This window comes from Labeo rohita, chromosome 6, assembly GCF_022985175.1.
Source record: "Labeo rohita strain BAU-BD-2019 chromosome 6, IGBB_LRoh.1.0, whole genome shotgun sequence".
NCBI classification, from domain to species: domain Eukaryota; kingdom Metazoa; phylum Chordata; class Actinopteri; order Cypriniformes; family Cyprinidae; genus Labeo; species Labeo rohita.
In genome coordinates, this window is record NC_066874.1 from 17414091 (window position 1) to 17437560 (window position 23470).

A 23470-nucleotide genomic window follows, 5' to 3' on the forward strand; every position below is an offset into this window, starting at 1 on the left:
TATTCGTGCAATTGTTCTTATTTTTCCCCTAAAGTTGTGCAAGAAGCTAATAAGAGAAAGAGAAAAATGAAATAAATAAAATATTTTTATTTATAAGAAATGATTGGAAAAAAAATAAAAAAATAAAATATGGAATTAAAAATGAACTTGCCTATCCCCAAACTCATTCAAACTTCATTCATTCATTTCCTTACACGTTTCATTATTTATATTCATGTAGAACATTGTAGATGTATGTATTATTTTGTCGTGGAATTGTGTTTCTTTCTTTCCTTTTTTTTTTTTTTTTTTTTTTTTTTTTAGAAAGACAAAAAATGTGCCAAGAAAAATGAAGACAAAAACATCTGCGAGAAAAACAATAATTTGAATACTGTGGCATACATGGAGCTTTTATTTTGAAATCGTTTGCGCCGGTCCGCCATTTCGGGCTTTTTGGTTGATGCACTGTTCACACTATGGAGTGGGAATAGCTTCAGAGAGAGATACGGTAGTATTTACAATGTTTCTTATCTTTTTTGTGAAAGGTTCTGTTTGTGTTTGTAGTACTTTCCATATTGTTGTCTTGCAAGAACCCCCATACTTCCTGCATATAACCTGCACTTCATAAACAGATTCACATTAGCTTTTGCCAACCAGCAATAACGCCTCTGTTTTGATCTGTAATATGTACTCTGTTATCATGGCTTGTTGATTGTTGTATGATTTACTCTCGCAGCCGTTTAATTCCGTTTATTGAGGTAAACATGAATGCACCAAAAGTGACAGGTATTGCCATCAGCTAACGTTAGTGCTTATCGCGCCTTAATAAGAATATTTAAAGTGTTGGTAGATATTACTTGGTAAAAGAGAGCGAATGGACATTAATGTGTGGTTTGTTCAGTGCATCGATCGTAATTTGCTTTGGTTTGGTTCGATCATGTGCTTTGTTTACAAATAATCCGTGGCTAAACATTATCATACATGTGCCATTTTGAACTGAGCTGGGGTCTCAAACCCTAACGTTACTCCTTAAAGGGGCCACCATCGTGCATTTTACATTTAGCCCTTAAGTTAATGTGGTTAGACGCACCATAATCATCTATTCTAAATCTCTGTGGTTGCTGGAAAAGTACAGATCAGCGTACAGTTGTAAGTAAACTCTGCTGCACAGTGGCCAGAAGCAGGATTTCACAGACTTCTGCTCTAAAGTAGTCTGCTCTCCATTTATTTTTGAAATGTGGTATTTATCTTTGCACTTCAGTATAGTAAGATATTAAAACTGTTTAACTGTAATTGATCTTTTTTCACAGATAAAAGACACAAGATGAGTTCTCAGCAGTTTTCCAGGGCTGCACTGCCTCCTTCTGGAGCTGGACCGGGTCAGACGCCTACTGACAGCAGCGGTCTGGGCACACAGTCAGGTACGAGTGTGATACCACCAGTCTAGACTGTTTAGTTACAGATGGGGTTGTCACTATCAATATCAAAGATCCAGTACCTGATAACATAGCCAAAACTTACAATTATTATTAACTAATGCTGTTGACCAACCCCCTTGTTACAAGGAATCCATAACATCTTTAGTTACCATGAAAAAAAGTTTTTTTTTTTTCCTAATAAAAGTTGCTGTTGCAATTTAAAATACATAAATCAGTACGAAAGTTAAGGTTATGGCTGTAAAATAATACAATAATTATTACTCAATAAAAATATATTTAAAAAAATACTAAATAAAAACAAAAGAAGTATTAATATTGTAGCATTTCACTGCAAAATAAAATGAAGTGTTTAAGAAAAAGTACATTAAAAATTACAATAATGATATGTACCATCAAAGTTTTTTTCACTGTAAACTCCAGAGCTCTTAAAGCTTCTTTTTGTTAATAAGTGCTTCTCATTGTAAGTGTATGAGAAGATGGTTGGCACATATTGCATAGCCAAATGTGTTTTAAAGTGACCCAAACTGAGAGCACATATATAGATTGAGCAAATTTAAGTCCCGTCCCACTATAAAGCTTTCATTCAGACATTTTTCAAATTAGAAAAGATAATTGGCTTTATATAGTTATATATAAAAATGGTTTCTTAGTTAATTTTTTCTTTTGTCTTGTTTTTTTTTTTTTTCTGTGGCGCAATATTTTTCCATTCTGTCTGTTTTTATGTACATACTGTGTATGCATGTCATAATTTTATTTTATTTATTTATTTATTTATTTTTTGAGCATCGAACAAGTCCACATAAAATCATAATCGACTGTTTTGGCCTTTTGTCTTGGCCGTGGAAGCAAGCAGCGGGCTTTGTCTTGAACGCACTTCAATCCACGAATGGTTTATTCATTATTTTTGTGTATTTGATAGATAATTTACCAACAAAAATTATATTAAAATTAAGTTTCCAATTATACCAATTGAAAAGAAGGAATTCAACGAAAAACAAAACGCATGAAGTGGTCAAAAAATTATATCTATCCCACTCCCTTTCTTCCGGCGTACTGCCGTCCAATTTTCCACGCCCTTATGACGCTTACAATTTTCTTTCTTAATCAACAAATTGAACTAAACCAAACATAAGTAATAATATAATATAAAAACGCTTTCTTAAATGGCTCCAACATCAACTCTTTTTACTTTGTTAGCACACATTACTAGTCTTGTTGTGAACAGTTATTCTGGGCAAGTTAATCCATCCACAAAAAATGGGTTGTCTTTGTAATCTTCAGTCAAAATATGAACATTTGCTTCCTGCTGTAACTGGTTTAATTTTAATATAAGCTTGGTACTGAAGTACCTGTACTTTTTGACATCTCAGGTATGGACATGACATATTGATGGCTGATGAAATGTGATAAATAATGCTTTGCAGCAAGTAGTGAGGACAGCAGCCGTGAAGTGGATCACTCTCAGGATCCTTCTGGCAGTGGCAGTGCAGGTGGAACTGCATCGTTCCGTGATGATAAACAGGAGACGGTGGTGGTCAGGCCCTACCCACAGGTCCAGGCTCTCGGCCAGCCTCCTGCTCTGCCCCAGCATGTGGCTATCCAGCCCAGCCCTCCAGTAACTGTGCCCACCCCATCAGTACAACTACTGCAGGGCCAGCAGTCTAGCGTCAGCGAGGGTTCAGTTAAGGTAACTTCATTTCACTTTCTACGCTCCTGGGATTTTGTTGGAATATGAATTATTTATGTGTTTGCCTAAAGCAGTACGGGTGTGTATCAACAGTTGCATTGATTAAGAAGTAGGGATGGGGACAAAGTTAATTCTGCTAATGAAATTACAATCCACATGCATATTGTCACATTTATGAATCGTGATATATTGTGGTGTGGTTAATTTTCCAGGCTACCCTGAAGTCACCTATGTCCAGTCGTCTTATAGCACCCGCTCCGGCTGTTAGCCAAGGGCATATTTCTGTTCCAGCCAAAGTGCCTGGACATATCACGGTTCCCCTTGAGAGCAGCATTGCTCCAGCGTCTATACCGGTGGCAACCATCAGCGGTCAACAGGTATGGACACTCTTACAGCTATGAGCTACTTTTGGACCTGTTTCTTTAGATTACACAGTGTACGTATTGCAACAAACATTATGCATTTGAATAATATTTCTCCAGGGACAGAGTAACCTGCATCAGCTAATGGCCACTAACGTGCAGATCTTCAGGGGCAGCGCACCTGCGCTACAAATTGGATCTGCTGCTCCTCCCCACACTTTCACCTCCCATCTGCCCAGAGGTCAGCAATTTCTTTAATACACAACTGACACTATTGTATAAAGGGATAGTTCACCCAAAATGAAAATTGGTACATCATTTACTCCACCTCTTGTCGTTTCATACCCGTATGACACAAAAGAAGGTATGTAAAGATGTGATACCAGCATTCAAAACATCTTTTGTATTTTGCAGGATAAAGTAAGTCATACATGAAGATGAGTAAATGATGACAGAATTTTCTGAAGGAATTTCGTGTTTATTTAAAATATCACTTGCTTATTTTACATTTACATGTAGAATCTAGAAGGAATGTGCATGACTAGTCGAATACTGGTACTGCTCATGCTGATTGTCATTTTCTTTTTTTCTTTTCTTTTTTACAAAATTGTATTAATATTTTTATTATTAATGAATTAAAAAAACAAAAAACTTTAGAAAAATGTATTATTACATTAAGCAATACATTTAGTCAATATAAAACATATTCAGTTCACTCACCAAGAGAGAAAGAGATTGTGAAAACACATGGAAGTTTTTACTATGTAAAGATTGTAATTGTTTAATAAAAATTGAGGTGTTCCTTGTTGTTTTTCGGTCAAAATGACAAAGTGTTCTGAATTTCAGTACTTCTTAATTTGGTTAATGTTGCAAATTTTTCAGTTTACCCAACCTCTGGTTATAATATATTGACTATTGTATTTACAATAGGCTATTAATTTTGCTCCTATATGAGCTGACTATTCATTCAGGGTTTTTTTAGTGAATGTGACTCTATTGGCTAACACTGACTCGTGTTTTATATGACAGTCTAATGTACAATGATTAAAATGCATTGCAAACAAGTCGCAAGTATATGACCTGTTTTTCAGCTGTATTTAGCATTAAATTTGGCTTTTGAAATACCTGACTGTGTATTATTATAATGGATTTCCTACTTTTACAATAATTGACTAGTCTATTACAAAATGTCCTTTTAAACATCAGTAAAACTAGTTGCTAATTCACATCGCTATGCTAAATGGGATTACATCACAAGTTGCTTTTATGCAAAAATAGATTCCAGATGCTATTTTTGCACTTGTTTGGCACTATAAATGACACGTGTCACCTTTATGGGGTGAATTTGAATTTCTGGTGTGTTTGTGTTTGTTTGACATGAACTTTAGTCTACTGTAATAGTGTAATATTTGTGCCTGTGTTTGGCGTTTTAGGCGCAGCTGCTGCAGCTGTCATGTCCAGCACTAAAGGCCCTACTGTTCTCAGACCAGCCGGAGGAGGAAACACAGGCCCTAGCCAACCTGCAGCTGTGCAGCACATTATACATCAGCCTATTCAGGTGCAGAGACTTCACAACTTAGGCTACGTTTACACAACAACGGTGTATTCCCATGCAATTTTAAAAACGGTTTCAAAACAGTTTACGTTTACACACATCCGCAAAAACTGCCAAAAAACACTGTATTACATATGCCAGCCCAGTAGTTGGTGCACTGTTTGTTTGCTCTTGCCATTAAAATTGACATGTACTGCGTATGTCTACATACCTAGCATGTACTACTCACGCATGACGTTACCGTTTTCAAAGGTTCCCGTATTGGGTGTTGCACTTTGAAACCTGTTTTCAAAATTATGCGTTTTCAGTCCCCAAAACGCTGTTGCTGTGTAAAAGTACATACAAAATGCGTAAAAAGTTTCCCGTTTATGGCTGAAAACTTTGTTGTTTAAGCAGCCCCTAGCTAATCACATACAACTAGACACAACAGTCTGCTCAGATCTAAACAGCACTTAAAGTAAATGTCATGTTTAGAGCAGTGACCTTTTGGACTTCAAAGCCCCCCTTTGACCACAACAATATTCAAAGGCCCCTTTGACTATTACAGTTGTTCAAAACATATTGAATAATATATATATATATATATATATATATATATATATATATATAAACTTTAACTATTAACTAATCACACATTTTTTTTCTGAATTAATCGCAATTAATTTTTATCTGACATTCAATCTTCAAATTAATATAGAAACAACATATTGTATATTTTTCATGTTTGTTTAATGCCATCTTTTTTATGACTGAAGGCAAGCATCACTGATACCAACTGATGTCTCTGTGATTTTTTTTTTTTTTTTTTGTTTTTTTTTTTCCTCCCCTATTATTTAACCATTGACTACAGCCATTCAACATTACAGTCTAATTTAAGTGAACTTAAAAAAAAAAAAATCTTCAAATAAACCCATTATAATAAATGTCATATAGGCCTAGCTACCTGTGCCTTTCAGCAAGAAAATATAGCCTAATGTAATAAAGTTATCAAACACTAAATTCTAAATTACATAAAGATGAAGCTTAAAATCACAGAATTTATTGATTTCATCTCATTTTAATTAGTTCTTTGATTAACAGACATCACAGCAGCTGGTTATTAGGGTATTTTGGCTGCTGTTACTTTAAAAGCTACCGCTGATGAACTTGCGGATCTGATACTGCTTTAAATGTGACTCATAAATGATAAATACTTACATGCACAGTTTTAAGGCAGCTTTAATCGCTTTTTTGTAACTTCTTGACTTAACTGATGGCATAGCTACTACATTGCATCCTCGTAGTATCATTTGGGTTTATAATACAGCACTTTAATATAGCCTAATACAGTACGCGCCGGCACATTTGTTTGTGCACTTGAAGAGCATGCGCTATGAGCACAGTATTATGCCTGACAGGAGAGGAAGATCCGTTTTTACTGACTTATGGCCTGACAGCATTTCATCTGAATGCAGTTCCCTCTTGTTCTACTGAAGTCACTATTGTTTCGGTATCGGTATTGTTTCCACGCTCTTTTGACTCATGGCCGGCGTTGATGTGAAGTGCGTGTCTGAAATGTCTCCTCCGTTTGATGCTCTCGTAAAGACATTCCACGTCTAAATAAAATTGAGATATATATAGTGCCAAAAACATGTACAAGGAGGTCCTATTGTTTAGTAGGTTAACTGTTGCTGCCTGTTTGAAGTTGTTAAACGGATATTCAAAAACTCTGGTTTATAGATTTGGAACATGTATTGTTTGTATTGTATTGATCTGCAGCATGTGTCTGTATTCACAGTCTCGACCTTTGGTAACCACCTCCACGGCTGTTCTGCCCACTATGGTGGCTCCCATCCCAGCTGCTAGAACCCAGTCCCCAGTCATTAACACCCCTGTCACACATGCTGCAGAGATGGTTCATGGGTAAATTACTGTATCCATCTCTTTGCTCTTAACTCATAATACCGTAATATTGTTTGGTGTTAATTTTATGAGCTTGAATTTGCGTTTTTAGGCGACCAGTAACCATTCAACCAACCACCATCAACATCCAGCGTCCCCCCACACCGCGGGACACTGCCACACGCATCACCCTTCCCTCCCACCCAGCTATAGGAGCCCAGAAGGCCCAGCCGCCTCACACTGTCACACCGGTCAGTCCAACTATAAGCCTATTGATCTAAAGTTATTTATGTAAATAGGCTTAGGTCGCTCAATATTCATTAAACAATACATGGTAGACGGCGGTATGTGCTACTTCATCTGACAGTCAACCGAAGAAGAATTTTTTTTTTTTTTTTTTTTTTTTTAAAAAAAAAAAAAAAAAAATTATATTTTTTAATATTTATTAGATCAAGGTGTATGCCATGCTTCCAAGCCTTCTTATTCGTTTTGCTAATAAACGTTCTACGTTTCTTTTTTATTTGGTTACAGTGTTTAATGATTTTCAGTTTTGTGTACCTATTTAAACTGTGTAAGTTATTTTATATTAGGCATATAACATGGTGTATTTTTATTAGTTTTGTTAATAAAAGTTATTATAAAAGTTATTATAACATAATGTTAATGCCGCTAATTTAAAAGTGAAAGTAAAATGCACACAACGCTTTTACAAGCTACTTAAAACCGAAGGAAAGTGAAGAAAAGAGGGAAAACTCAAACTAAAAACTGATGCCGAATTGCCGCTAATTTGAAAGTGAAAGTAAAATGTGCATGGCGCTTTTACCAAAGGAAAGCGAGGAAAAGAGGGAAAACTAAAACTACCTAAAAACAAACAATTGCTAGATGCTGAATTGCTTCTAATTTGAAAGTGAAAATAAAACTCGAACTATATTTGGATAACATTGCTTTCCCGTCATTTTTTTTTTCCCTTAAATTTTTTTAAGTTGGTCTTAAAAAAAAAAAAAAAGTCTTAAATTTGCCCTCATAAAACCTGCAGAAGCCCTGTATAAATGCAGCTACATATTGGGTCAAGTATATACATATTTTTATACTGTATTAGAAAAGATATAAGGCATGATATTATGAAGACAGCATTTTTTTTTGTTCAAAAATTAAATATTATTATAGTAAGTAGAGTAATGAAATATAACTCTTTAAAATAAAAACAGTACATTTGGTACTTTTGGTAAAAATGATTGTTAAACGTTTTTAATTAATGTCTTAACATGTTAACTTTCTCATTCTTAACGCATTTTGGAAAAAAAAAAATATTGCATGAACCCTCTTGTGGCCAGGTCTTGTGGAGGTCCCTGGTCTCCTGTCTTAACATATTTCTAGAATCCGTTAGTTCTGTATGTCCAGATTATATTTTAGCCGAATATTCAAAGCTTTTTTATTAGAAGATTATAGAGTGTTGTTTCTGTAATATAATGCCGCAAACTTTCTTTTATTCATTTATGAACTTCTGGGGTTTGTTTTGTCTGCAGAAATCGATCTTCAGCGCTGTGACTCCTGTTGCGGCTGCCACCGTAGCTCCTATCTTAGCTACCAACACTGCTACTTCAGCCACCACTACAGGTAACTTTTCTTCCCAAGGTTTATTCACAGAGACAAAATGTTTCATTGCGTTTCATAACTTTGTGTAAACCGTGTGTACCCCAAAACAGGCTCTTCACCACATACCCAAATGACGAGTAGCACTATTGTCACAATGACAATGGCCTCGCACTCCTCCCATGCTACAGCTGTGACCACCTCTGCCATCCCTGTCGGTAAGCACAACCTGTGCTTATAGCATGCAACAACAACAGGTGCTCACATTGACAAGTGCTTGTGAGTGAGAGGGTCCAAGAAAGCTCAGCTTTGGTTTAAAATGGTTTAATAAATAGTTATCATCAGTCATAACCTATAGGAGAATATAGAGCAGACACTGGACATGGATGAAGCTTTCTAGAGCGCATGAGTCGACCATCCACGTTTGCACACATCAAATGGAGTATGCTTTGAAAGACTACGTGTTCGGCTGTACACATACGCTAGCGTACGCATACAAAAGCGAAGTATACATTGGGCTTTAGCGGGCAGCCCTTGTCAGTTATTGTAGTGAGGCAAATGTGATACCGATTTAAAGGATTAGGTTATTCCAGAATAAAAGTTCCTGATAATTTACTCACCCCTGTCATTCAAGATGTTCATCTCTGTCTTTCTTCAGTCAAAAAAATTAAGGTTTTTGAGGAAAACATTCCAGGATTTTTCTTCATACAGTGGATTTCAGTGGGAATCAGCGGGTTGAAGGTCCAAATTGCAGTTTCAATGCAGCTTCAAAGGGCTCTACATGATTCCAGCTGAGGAATAAGAGTCTTATCAAGTGAAACGATTGGTCATTTTCTAAAAAAAAATGTATATGCTTTTTTGCACCCAGTGTTTACAAAGCAAAGGTGCAAAGAAAGTCAAACACTCTACAAAAAAAGGTAAAACAACAATGTCGGATGTTTTTGAAGTTGGAAAAATCCTGGATTTTTTTTTTTTTTCCCTTAAACCTACTTTTTTTTTTTGACTGAAGAAAGGAAGGCATGAACATCTTGGATACATGGGGGTGAGTAAATTATCAGGAAATTTTAATTCAGGAGTGAACTAATCCTTTAATTCGTAGTTGATGAGTTGATAGTTTGTTTAAATGTGTTGATGGGTTGATAGTTTGTTTAGATAGATGGATTCATTCGTTCAGTCTAAGATTAGAATCTTGGGTAGATTAGAACTGACTCTGTTTTTCATTCTTGTTTAATGTTTCTGGCCGCTCCAGCTAAAGTGGTTCCTCAACCAATTGCCCACACTTCCCCACGCATCCAGCCAGAGTACCCAGGGGAAAGAACCAACCTGATTCCCATCTCAGGTCATCGCTCTTCTCCAAACCCTGTCACCATGGAGGCTCGCAGCGATAACAGGTGAAACTGCTCTTAAAATCTCTCTTGTGATGGTAAAGCTCTAGCAGTCAATCGTGAATAAAGTCCATGGTGTCCAATCCTGCTTCTGGAGGACCACTGTTCTGCAGAGTATAGCTCCAGTAAAGGTCTTCAGGAAAATTGTGCAGGATGTTGGACCTCCAGGAGCAGGATTGGACACCCCAAATAAAGGAGAAGTCCACTTCCAGAACAGCTATTTACAGATAATGTACTCACCCCCTTGTCATCCAAGATGTTCATTTCTTTCTTTCTTCAGTCGTAAAGAAATTGTGTTTTTTGAGGAAAACATTTCAGGATTTTTCTCCATATAATGGGCTGATATGGTGCCCCGAGTATGAACTTCCAAAATGCAGCTTAAATGCGGCTTCAAATGATCCCAAATGCAGTTGTAAACCCAGCCAAGGAAGAAGGGTCTTCCTTGGCTGGAAGACCCTAACATTGTTTCTTTACGACTTAACATTATTTCTTTACGACTGAAGAAAGACAGACATGAACATCTTGAAATGACAAGGGGGTGAGTACATTATCTGTAAATTGTTCTGGAAGTGGACGTTTCCTTCAATCCAACTAAAGCAATCAGTGAATTGAAGCTTGTCATTTTAACCATTTGTGTTCTTCTGCAGGCCGTCAGTGCCAGTGCAGTTTCAGTACTTCTTACCCACATACCCCTCATCCCCATATCCTCTGACCCACACCTACACCCCCATTACCAGCTCGGTCTCCACCATCCGCCCTTACCCAGGTAAACACAAGACACCCGAACCTCTCCTTTAATATCTAAATGTTTCTTAGACCTCCAACCTAAACTCTGTGCTTTATTCATCAGTCACGGCTCCAGCTCAGAGCTCAGCTCTTCCTGCTCAGGCTGGTGTTGGTGTGGCCACCACTGTGCACTTGAACCCCATGCTGATGGCAGTGGATCGCATCGGCCTCCAATCTGCCCAGATCAGCACTCAAAACATCCAGCCAGCCTCTATGACCGCTCAGGGTATTCAACCTGCACCAATAGGAGTTCAGGGGCTGCATGCCACTGCACCAATCAGCACCCAGAGTGTACAGCAGGCTCCGGTTGCTACACAACAGCCACAATCAGAAGCAAAACCAGCGGGTACGTTTAGCACATTCCTTTCAGAGATATTCAATAATTTTGATTGGAAAATACTCATTGTGCCTTATGAAATCTGTTTTGTTATAAAGGTGTCGTTTTGGCTGAAAGTCCTGCTTTTGTCACTAATCCAATCGGGAGCACTTTTAGTGGCACGCAGCCCGTCACTACGATGGTGCAGACACACCCCCAGGGGGCGGTTACAGGTGCACCCACACTTGTCTCCTCCCCCCGTCCTAGCATCCTTCGCAAAAAGCCTGTGAACGAGGGGTGAGTCAACTTTCACTCCACAGCCTGTATTAATGTTTCATAGCATATGTATTTATAGTATGGTAACTAGGCTGAGGAGCCAAACTATCTACTACTAATTCAGTCGCTTAGTAAATCAGTATAGTGTGCTTGCCTCTTTAAAAACAGAGATGTTGATAAAGTAGTGTAAGACCACTTTTGGGGTGTATTTCTAGGGCAGTGCGTAAAAGTCTGATCCCAGCGCAGCCAAGTGAGCATAACGCTGGCCGAGTGGATAGTGGGATAAGGCTCTCGGGATCCCCTCGCCCAGCGGGGTAAGCCCTGCCTGAAAATCCTTCGTTATTCTAATCAAAATAGGACAAAAGACAATGTTCCTGACACAGGGTTCCCACAGTCCTGGATAATGTGGAAATAACTGGGTTAAAGTGTGATTTTAAGGCCTGAGAATGTTAAAGAAATGAATAAAAAAATCTTTAAGATGGCATGGAATGAAAATTCACCCCATTTATTTTCCAAATGCATGTTATAAATCTTGTTAATGATTAATCCATGTGTATTTTTAACATGTTTTGACTTCTTAATTTTTAATTTCAGTAAAATTACACACTTTCCCATGAAATATACATAGGGCCCTATGATTTCCGCGATACTGAAAATGCAGACGGAATCCACTCATAAAAATGGAATTTACTGTAAAACATGGAATGGGCCAAATTTTGAATGAATAAATCAAAAGTAGGTCAGTACTCTTAAATCAAAGCACGATATGGACTAGTGCCTGAATATTACAATAAAACATGAAAATATGAATTTCATTTACTAGACACTTTATTTTTCGGCCTCTGATGCCTCAGTATATCAGTACATGAACGCATAAACATAATCTCTAAAAGTGCTCTTTTTGGACCATTCTTTTAAAAAACAAACAAAAAAAAACAACAATAAAAAAAAACAGTCATCATATACAAACAGGTCTTTTGTCAAACAGCAACACGTCAAAATAAAAGTTAGGTTTAACTTGAAACTATGACAGAAATATATTCCTTAATGCAGTTATAGTACTACTACTAATAAAATGATTGTTAAAACATTATTTTGAAGTATATTTACCAAAAAAAAAAAAAAAATTAGAGATGCTTTTGATTATTAAAAATTATGAAACCATAAAATGGAATCCAAAAAATTAATGGAAAAGTCAAATTTTGGTAAAAATAAAATGTATGTAATAGGGCCTTAATCCAGTTTTTGTTAAAATTTTAATAAATTGCTGTTAAATTGTGTAAGTTTCATTATTTCAATTAATTAGACATGCTTTGTGATTTAATGTGTTTTTTTTGTTTTGTTTTTAACCATTAGTTTGTAGAAAAATGAAAACAGAAAAAAATGGAATCCAGAAAAATTTAAATGGAAAAAAATTGAATTTGGAAAAACATAAAATGGAATTTGGAGAAAATAAAATGATTTCATAGGCCCTTAAAATGTCATTTTTGTTTAACTTTTAATAGATTGCTGTTTAATTGAGTAAGTTTCATGATTTCAATTAATTTGACATGCTCTTTGATTCATATATATATATAATTTTTTTTTTTTTTTTTTTTTTTTTTTTTTTTTTTTTTAATATAGCAATATTGGAAATGGAGTGTCGAAAAATGTAAACAGAAAAAAATTAATTTAGAAAAACACTAAACGGAATTTAGAGAAAACAAGATTTCATAGGCCCTTAAAAATGTAATTTTTGTTTAACTTTTAATAAATCGCTGTTGAATTAAAACAAAAAAAGAAAAGTGCCTTAAAAATGAACTCTTAATAAACTGCTGTTAAATTGTGTACGTTTTTATTATTTCAATTAATTAGACATGCTTTTTGATTAATGTTTTTTACTTTAACCATTAAAACAGTTAGAAAAATCAAAACAGAATAAAATAAAATCCAGAAATATTAAAACTGAATTTAAGAAAAAATAAAACTTATTTAATAGGGCCTTCAAAATTAAATTTTTGTTAAACTTTTAATAAACTGCTGTTAAATTGTGTTAGTTTCATGATCTCAATTAACTAGACATGCTTTTTGATGAATGTTTTTTTACTTTAACCATTAAAACGGAATAAAATAAAATCCAGAAAAAATTTAAACGGGGGGGGAAAAAATGAATTTGGAAAAAAATAAAACTGAATTTAAGATAAAATAAAACTTACTTAATAGGGCTTTCAAAATGTTTAATAAATTGCTGTTAAGTTTCACGATTTCAATTAATTAGACATGCGTTCTGATTAATGTTTTTTTTTTTTTTTTTTAACTATTAAAACAGAGTTGAGAAAAATTAAAACAGAAAAAAAAAAAATTAAAAACAATTATAGGCCTTTAAAAATGTAATTTTTGTTAAACTTTTAATAAATTGCTATTAAATTGTGTGAGTTTCATGATATCAATTAATTAGACATGCTCTTTGATTAATGTTTTTAATTTAACCGTTTAAACAGAGTATAGAAAAGTTCAAACGGAAAATAAAAAATAGAAATGGAAAATAAAATGGAATCTGAGGGAAATAAAATTGTTTTATAGGGCCCTGTATACAGGACGTTCCCAATTGTTTAGTCTGCTTAAACCCCATCCCTGCAAACATTCATCTGCCTGTTTTTGAGTGCAACAACCCACACCTCAAAAATGTAGGAAGTGGCCACCCTACGTGTTTTTTCCCCCCTTTTTTCATCAATCTGTCAAATTCTGTTGTGATTTAAATGATCTTTGAAATTCCTGCTGGAAAAACCAAATGTGGGAACCCTGTTTGCATGCATGTGATCTGATTGCGTAAATCTGGTTTTGCACATTCAGATCTGAGTGTGTAACGTATTTCTGCTCTTTCTGTAACTAGAGTGAAGCCCAAATCTGACGTTCATGTAGCTATGGCGCCCCCAGTCATGGCAGCCGTGGAGGCTCTTCCGAGTCACGGAGGTGAGCAGCAGACGCTGTCCACTCCTGCCCAGCATCATTCACAGGCCATTCCCACCCTTCTGGCTCCCCCAGCTCCAACACCTCCCTCTCAGCCCACTGCCGTTCTTTCAGCCCTGCCGGCAGCCATGGCTGTCACTCCCCCTGTTCCTGCTTCCATGGCCAATGCAGTGGCTTCTCCCACTCAGCCAGCGGCCACCAGCACTGCTTCCCTGAGCTCCACCCTTCCAGAGGTTAAAGTGAAACAAGAAACTGAGCCAATGGACACTTCACAAGCAGGTGGGTGTGCTTGTCAAAACGGGAGTCTACATATTCCTATACTGTCATGACAGCTATAAACAAATGACTTTAAGACATGCTTTATTTAACCATGCCTGCTGCTTTTTAAGGGTGGGTACTGCCAACAACTTGGTGGGTAGCAACAGCAAGGCTATGCAGCTCAGCAGTTTAAATAGCTATTCAGGTTGTTAGTCATTTATCAGAATGAGGTCGATTCTATATCCAGTTCAAGTAATGTGTTAGCACATCAGCTGTTTTACAATATCTTTGAACATGTTAAACGATAAGATAAGGCTGGAGTTTGGGTACTCCGTATGTTTATGAGTTCATTTTTCCAGTGCCCTTAGCTCCTTCTTCAGCGGGTCCAGCTCCATCCCTCTCCTCCCAGGCCTCCACCCTGGCCATATCTTCTCAGCCCGGAGACCTCCTGCCCGGAGCCTCTCCAAGAAAGAAACCCCGCAAACAGCAACATGTGATCTCCACTGAGGAAACTGAGATGGTGGAAACCAACAGCACAGATGAAGAGAGAGCTAGCAGCCGAACTCCAGGAAACAGGCCTGAAAGACATGAATCTCCACCTAGGGAATATGTTGGTGAGATTATCCATGGATATATAGCTTTTGGAAATGCAGAAAGTCTGCACCACACAACAAAAGTCAGAAAACTAGTTGTCGTCAATGTCAGAATCATAAAAATAACTGATTATGTAAAACTCCAATAAACAGTTAATCCTTTCTGATAAATGAAATGGTAACACTTTACAATAAGGTATCATCTGTTAACATTAATGGACGGAAAAATTAACAATACATTTATTACACTATTTATTAGTCTTTGTTAATGTTAGTTAATAAAAATACAGTTGTTCGTTGTTTGTTCATGTTAATTCACAGAGCATTAACTAATGTTAAGTTGAGATTTTAATAATGCATTAGTAAATGCTGAAATTAACGTGAACTAAGATTAATAAATGCTGCAATAGTATTGTTTATTGTTAGTTCATGTTAACTAATGAACCTTGTTTCCAGTGAAAAACTGTTAATCGTTAATAGTAATTATCAAACCAATTTAAGTCATCATGATTAATTGCACCTGACAGTAAAGGATTTTGAAAATAACAGTTGACTATGTTTACATAGACATCAGTAATCTAATTACAGTTCCGCCCAATAATATTGGCACCCTTGGTAAATATGAGCAAAGGTGGCTGTGAAAATAAATCCGCATTGTTTATTGTTCATTGTTAAGCTTCATTTTGTGCTCAGTGACACATTTTTGTGTTGATTTTGATCACTGTCTTCAAACATGGTCCATTATAAGATTTCTTACAAAGGCAGTGAGGTTTTGATTTTTTTTTTTTTTTTTGATCTGTTGATATTTGATAGAATCCATGATTCCATGTATCTGAACAAGACGTCCAGGACCTCCGGCAGAAAAATAGGCCCACGGCATTAAAGATCAATGGGCACGGGGTGCTTTTTATCCTTGTTTGCACCAAACCCATCTGGTGGGTTTGCTGCTTGAAAGCTCATTTTTATGTTTCATCTGACCATAGAACCAGTCCTAATTGAAGTTTCAGTCATGTCTGACAACTGAGTATGCTGGAGTTGTTTTTGGATGAGCCAGGAGTTTTTTTTTTCTTGAAAACTATTGGAACAACATGTGGTGATGTAGGGGCTGTTTGATATTTTTTTAGGTTTTCTGAACCCAAGATTCACTAATCTTTGCAGTTCTCCAGCTGTGATCCTTGGAGGGTCTTCGGCCACTCAAACTCTCCTTCTCCTGCTTTAGAACAATATAGACACATCCTCTTCCAGGCAGATTGGTAACATCTTTAGTTGACTGGAACTTTAGTTGAAAGGAGAAGTCTACTTCCAAAACAACAATTTACAAAATAATTTACTCACCTCCTTGTCATCCAAGATGTTCATGTCTTTCTGTCTTCAGTCGTAAAGAAATTATGGTTTTTGAGGAAAGCATTTCAGGATTTTTCTTTATATAATGGACTTTAATTGTGCCCCCAATTTTGAACTTCCGAAATGTAGTTTAAATGCAGCTTCAGAGGAATTTAAACAATCCCAGCTGAGGAAGAAGGGTCTTATCTAGCAAAACGATCTGACATTGTTTTTGAAAAATAAAAATTTGTATACTTTTTAAGTACAAAAGCTTGCGTAGCACAGGCTCTCGGATGCGCGTCCACGGGTCGTTCTTGAATGATTCGTTCATTATGAATGAATCTTTAAAGTGACTCATGAAGAATGAGTCATCTCGGAGAGTGATTCGTTCAGTCGCGCATGTGCAACACCCTATTAGGTTCTGTACTGGAATTAGTTCGCCTGTTTCGAGTCTTTGGGTTTTCCGAGACGTTCGTTCATCATATGGGGCTGTCACGTGATGCTGATTTTGCTGAAAAAGTATACAAATTTTTATTTAAAAAAAGGCAGATCGTTTCGCTAGATAAGACCCTTCTTCCTTGGCTGGGATCATATAGAGTCCTTTGAAGCTGCATTTAAACTACATTTTGGAAGTTCAAAATCAGGGGCACAATTGGGGGGGCATTATATGAAGAAAAATCCTGAAATGTTTTCCTCAAAAACCATAATTTCTTTCCGACTGAAGACAGAAAGACATGAACATCTTGGATGACAAGGGGGTGACTAAATTATTTGTAAATTGTTGTTTTGGAAGTGGACTTCTTTAATTATTGCTCTGATGGTGGAAATTGGGATTTTCAATGCTTTAGCTATTTTCTTACAGCCACTTTCTATTTTGTGAATCTCAACAATCTTGTTCTGTACATCAGAATTATGTTCTTTGGTTTTACTCCTTGTGATAGCTGATCTGAAGGGAATTTGACCTTTGTGTTCCTCATATTTATAATCCTGTGGAACAGGAAGTAATGGCTGGACAATTTCAGTCACCCTGGTGTACTACAAAATGTAATAATGAGTGAATATAATTAAGAGATATTTTACTCATAAGAATTTCTAGGGGTGCCAATAATGGTAGCCAATATGCATTGGAGAAAAACATTTATTTCATAATGCGAGTCCCCCCACTTCAATTGTTCAACTTCAAAGAAAGTTTAGAATTATGTGGATTTTTTTGAATGAAAGATCAAAAACACAAATGATGCGGTTTTATTTTCATATTAGTGGGCAGCACTATATTTAGTGCTTAATTTAGAATAAATTCACTGTATTTGTTTACATGTAATGCTTTTAGAATGCTTTTTTTTTTTTTTTTTTTTTCAAAAAAAAAAAAACTTTGTCTCACAATTCTGAACTATTTTCTTGGAATTGCATGATATAAACTCAGGATTGCAAGTTAGAAGGTCAGAATTGCGTGGTATAAACTTGCAACTGCGAGTTCTAAAGTCAGAATTGCAAGATATAAACTCAAAATTTTTACTTTTTTTTTTTTTTTTTCTCAGATTTGCGTGATATAAACTTAGTTGTAGGAAATAATGACTGTTTCTTGCAAATGCAAGTTTGTATCTCTCCAATTCTGACTTTTTTGTCATAAATCTGACCTTTTTTATCAGAATTGTGAGATAAATTAGCATTTGTGAGTTATAAAGTCCAATTTTGAGGGGAAAAAGACTGTTCCCAGAATTGCGGGTTTACGGTATATCTCACAATTCTGACCTAAGTCCAAGTTGCATGCTATAAAATCAGAACTGCAAGATGTAAACTCGCAATTCTGAGTGGAAAAAAAGTCAACTGATTTTTATATCACAATCCTGACTTTATAACTCTCAATAGCGAGTTTGTCTCACAATTTTGACTTCATTTCTCAGAATGGCAAGTTTATATCTCACAGTTCTGACTTTATAACTCACAATTGCGAGTTTATATTTCACAATTCTGAGAAAAAAGTCAGAAATGCAAGATGTAAACCTTTTTTATGTTTTATTCACTGGTGGAAATGGGCTTTCATATTTTTTCCATATTTTTTTTTAAACAAAGCTGTTAACATGAACATGTTATTTAATGTATGATCTGTCTACTTTAGCATTAGACATGGCTTATAAATATGTCACAATTTGGACTGCTGTCAAAAATCATAAATGAGACCCACTATTTCCTTCCGAATGTTTACTTGCAACAAACATTTATTTGTATGTTGTGTTATTTTTGTGCTTATTTTCAGTTATCTTATGATATTGGTTAGCAACGTACATTTGTAATACCCCCCAAAATAGTTATACACTTGTTCAGTTGTGGCATTGATTGTGTTAATGCAGATGAGGATGGTGTTCGTTACGTACCGGTCCGCCCAAGACCTCCCCTCACTCTGCTGCGCCAGTACCGTAACCCATGGAAGGCTGCCTATCACCACTTCCAGAGGTACAGTGACATCAGAGTCAAAGGTAAGTAACTTTTGAACATTGTCTGCTTGCTCAGTTTTTTCCTCTTTTTTTCAGTATGATTATAGTATTGATTATAACCATATGAGTCAAAACCCTCTTGCTTCTGTCTCCTCAGAGGAGAAGAAAGGAAGCCTTCAGGACATGGCCAATCAGAGAGGAGTAGCATGTCGAGCTCAGGGCTGGAAAGTGCACCTGTGTGCTGCACAGCTGCTGCAGCTGGTGGGTTTTGCAGCTGATGGTGTCATTTCCACCAGAAGTCTCTACAGTGGCTTACTTAGTTTCACTGTGTTTTATATAAAATATATTATGCTCACAGCCTGTTATTGAGGCAGTTTAATGAATAGGTAACATTTTAATTAATTCCTTTTTTTTTGTTTGATTACAGACTAACTTGGAGCATGACGTGTACAGCCGGCTGACCACTCTGCAGGAAGGCCTCATCCCAAAGAAGAGAGCTGGAGCTGACGACGACTTGCACCGCATCAATGAGCTCATACAGGTTAGCATCTCGTCTAGGGCTGCCATGATTCCTCGATTCAGTTAGAGTACTCAATTTTAAAATATCCTCGATTGCATTATGCCCGTGTTGAGTAATCGGCAAAATACCGGAAATGTACCAAGAATCCATGAAACGCATTATTAGACAATTTTCCAAGGCTGCATGATATATTAAACCCATTTAAAATTCATAACTCCGTTCACAGTAAATGCTGCTCCACACAAACTATTATCATTTACATGTGTTGAGCATCTCAAACTCCATCTCTGCATATTGCTGTGAGTTGGGGTTTATTATAACGTTTATCTGGAAATGCAGCGTGTGCCATTTCATCAGATTTGTAAGAAAAACATAATCACCTTAAAACATAAGTCATTTATAAACCTACACAAACACAGGAGAATACATCAATATCTTCCTCTATATGCTAACTGTTCATCGCAATTTCAAAATACTTTGAGTTTACACGTTTTGATTTCCTCATATTCTAGAAATTGCAGTGGCTGTAACATCTCTGTAATACAGAAATGGCCAAATATTAAAGATTAAGTGGACATTTGAATTAAATGTTCTTTAGTCAATATTAAACAAGGATTAGATCGCACAGTAAAATCGTTAGGCTATTGGCGCCCCCTGCAGTCATTTGTTATAATGCGTAATGTACATTAGTTTTGTTGTTTAAAATGCATTATGTATTTTAACAGTTTAGTTCAATAAAACCTTATGATTACTTGCTTTTGATACTTTATTTGAACTAATTATTACTATCTCATTGCTATTATATATAGGGATGCACCAAAATGAAAATTCTTGGCCGAAGCTGAAACTGAACAAAAGGAAACACTAGATCAAAAGCCGATTACTGAACACGGGTTTTCGTGTGTTTTTTTTTTTTTTTTTTTTTTTCCCCATGTATTTTTAATTTTTTTTCATTATTGCATAAATTAAATAGCCAAAATGTGCTTTTTACAGTTTTGTCTTGCTTTTCAAATAAAAAAATCAATTACAAAAAAACTATTTAAAAATATTTACTTAACACTGAACATTTTTAACATTCTAGTAGACATTATAGGCTACCAACAAAGTTCAATTTAACTTAAAATTAAGTTAGTAAAACAATATTATTCAGCCATTTTAAGACCCCCTTCTTGAATCAGGCATGTGTTTTTTTTAATTTACAAATAAATGCAGCCTTGATGAGCTGAAGAAACTTCTTTTAAAACATTAGAAAATATTACAGATCACAGTTTAAACACTGTTTTATCTTTACAGAACAACAGTAAAATTACAATACTTTTATTTTGGCGGAAACCCGCAAGAAGACCTCAGTACCTCTTTTTGTTGACAGCAGCAGATTTATGAATGACTCTCATTACGCTGTTTTGGCGCAGATTTTCCTCGCCCTTTGAACTTTGAACTCTGGCTAATGAGCTTGTGCAGCGCTGTCAGAATACATACATAATAATAGTAATAAAAAAATAAATAAAAAAAGGAGAAGTCCCAAATATGGTTGTAAACAATCCCAGCCAAGGAAGAAGGGTCTTACCTAGTGAAACGATCGGCTCTTTTCATAAAAATAATACAATTTATATACTTTTTAATGTCAAACGCTCGTTTTGACTTGCTCTGCCTGAACTCTGTTTTTTACGGTTCAAGACAGTTAGGTTATATCGATTAAACTCCCATCTCATGTTCTCCCTCAACCCCTATATCGCTGTTTTACCTTATTTGTTAAGGGTGTTTGTTGTTCTTTGCATGTTCACTTTGCAAAGACTGGGTCGTTAAGACCCTTCTTCCTTGGCTGCATTTTGGAAGTTCAAACTCGGGGCACCATGGCAGTCCATTATATGGAGAAAAATCCTAAAATGTTTTCCTCAAAAAACATAATTTTTTTACGACTGAAGACAGAAAGATATGAACGTCTTGGGTGACAAGGGGGTGAGTATATTATCTGTAAATTTTTGTTCTGGAAGTGGACTTCTCCTTTAAGTATGGCTTAATGTAACATAAATGATGTCTCTTACTAAAATACGTAGTAGAAAACCCATGAAAGATTTATGTTATTTAAATAATCCACATCTTTGTATACATATTTTGGACTATGGAGGGCGCCATTATTCAGATGACGTGAAATGGTTGCATTCGGTGAGATTCTGGCGGTACCTGTTCCTATTTTTACCGCAATACAACTCGGGGAAATATACTAATACGATGCCATATTGTGCGGCTTTTGGTTGTAATTTTCAGTTGAAGGGCAACAAGAGAAGCAATGTAAGTCTTCACTGCTTTCCTAGCAATAAGAAGAGAAGAAAAGAATGGGAAGATGCCTGTGGACAAATAAAACTTCATAAAGACTCGCCTCTTTGTTCTTTCTAATTTAGCGCTGATGCCTTTGAGGCTTGTAGTAGACCACAGTAGACTGAAAGAGCTTACAAACGGCTGTGGTCATCGTATTGGTATTTTATTTTCAGAGTTGTGTATAGAGTTGTGTTATGGTAAAAATACCAACAGACAGCACCAATAGCTCACTGAGTGCAACCATTTTGCGTCAACAAAATAATGCCCCCCCCTCCGTAGTCCAGAGTATGTATAAAACGATGTGTATTTTTTTTTTTTTTTTAATTATGTATTTTTCTACTATCTACTATCTTTTCTACTATCATTTACATTATATTAAGCCATACAAGTCTTAATAACCAGGGTACTCTTTAAATAAAAAATTAAATTTAGGTTTGTTTCTTACCAAACCAAACCCCCAAGCCCTATCATATACCCCAAGAACAGCTGGGATTTCTGCCATGTGTCGCATGAGGCCATTCTGTGATACTTGAATATACATTCATGACCTTTTGATTTGACTCTGTCCAGGGCAATATGCAGCGCTGCAAGCTTGTGATGGATCAGGTGACTGAAGCCCGAGACACCATGATGAAAGTACTGGACCATAAGGACAGAGTCCTGAAGCTGCTCAACAAGAACGGAACTCCCAAGAAGAGCTCCAAGTTAAAGCGCAAGGAGCGGGCGTAGATGCCACTCTATGGTCTTAATCTTTGTCCTTCAGAATAGTCAAACACAGGAATGCTCTTCAAAAGCTGGACCTGTAACGGTTTTTCAGGTTGCTGTGCACAATCATCTACTTTCTTTTACAGTCTCAAAGAGAGAGACAGTCATAAACCATTAAACTGTTTTTTTTTGGAACTGCTGCTTACTGTGGACCGTCAGACTGTCCATTGGGTATGAGGCAGCCTGGTTAACCAATCCTATTTGGTTTTCCCACTAAAGAATTTCTTGAAGTATTTCATTTAGAAGAAACATTTTGTTTAGTTGTAGAGGCAATGCTTTTGCTGTAATGGACTTTAAAGATCTCAAAGGTTATGTTTGCTAGATGTAACACCTGTATTTAGTTTGATTCACACCAAGTACTCACTGCACACATGCTCGTACGTGTGTGTTAACTTTCCATGTTTTGGTGCCTTGTAACATGAGTGAAACTGTGGGATTTTTTTTTATTATTTTTTGGAAGTTAATCACTCCCAGATTAGTCAAAAATTAAGTCCACAATGAAAATATAATAGTCTTGTACTAACCAGATATAAAGCCGTCTAACTTTTTTCCATCACTGTAAACATTCAAGCGCTATAGTGCTTTCAAAGCAGTGAAATGTGTACTTGAAAGAATCAGTATAATTATGTGAATTTATATTATAAGAATGTGTGGATTGTTTTATGTTTCAGTGTAAGAAAACTGTTCTTAATGGAAGTGATGTGGTTTTCACGGAGTCATTTTTGTGCCGTTTTACAGATATGTTGTTCTGCGTTTGAATAATAATTTGGCTATTTTGTACATTTTGTTTTATTCTTTCTTATTTTTCTGTGTGTGTACTCTATTATGTGCTATTGCAGTAAAACTGGATACATTTACAAAGCATCTTGTTTAGCAAGTACATTTGGTCCTGAATGCACATCACAAGACTTTGCAAGTGAAAGAACTCAAAAGGAGTTATATTTTAGATTTTTGTTTTTATATTTGATCTACAGGAAGTTGTTGGGGATCTTTCTTCAACGGAACTAATGAAAGAAACAAATACGGTTCTAGTTGTGCAAATACGTGTT

General features: G+C 36.0%; 1 protein-coding gene across 2 annotated transcripts; it reads left to right on the top strand.

Annotated features, from left to right (window-relative positions):
• The first annotated feature begins 421 nt into the window (after window positions 1-421).
• sap130a (Sin3A-associated protein a) lies at window positions 422-23201 on the top strand. 2 transcript variants are annotated; one of them, XM_051112283.1, is made up of 21 exons: window positions 422-487; window positions 1290-1400; window positions 2843-3105; window positions 3318-3482; window positions 3588-3708; window positions 4901-5025; window positions 6800-6924; window positions 7016-7154; window positions 8430-8520; window positions 8610-8714; window positions 9746-9887; window positions 10529-10647; window positions 10732-11013; window positions 11103-11280; window positions 11475-11573; window positions 14132-14487; window positions 14826-15080; window positions 18734-18859; window positions 18975-19078; window positions 19245-19358; window positions 22227-23201. In XM_051112283.1, exons 2-21 carry the CDS (start codon window positions 1304-1306, stop codon window positions 22383-22385), a joined length of 3165 nt encoding a protein of 1054 aa, XP_050968240.1. In that variant the 5' UTR covers window positions 422-487; window positions 1290-1303; the 3' UTR covers window positions 22386-23201. The 2 variants fall into 2 exon arrangements, with proteins under 2 accessions (XP_050968240.1, XP_050968241.1); XM_051112284.1 differs by lacking the exon at window positions 11475-11573.
• Window positions 23202-23470: the final 269 nt, after the last annotated feature.

Bases quoted from the DNA above. Each gene is read 5' to 3' on its own strand.
- sap130a (XM_051112283.1), top strand. From the start codon at position 1,304: ATGAGTTCTCAGCAGTTTTCCAGGGCTGCACTGCCTCCTTCTGGAGCT. The intron at 3,709-4,900 runs GTCAGCAATTTC...TTGGCGTTTTAG, and splicing joins CACCTCCCATCTGCCCAGAG to GCGCAGCTGCTGCAGCTGTC. The intron at 5,026-6,799 runs GTGCAGAGACTT...CTGTATTCACAG, and splicing joins TTATACATCAGCCTATTCAG to TCTCGACCTTTGGTAACCAC.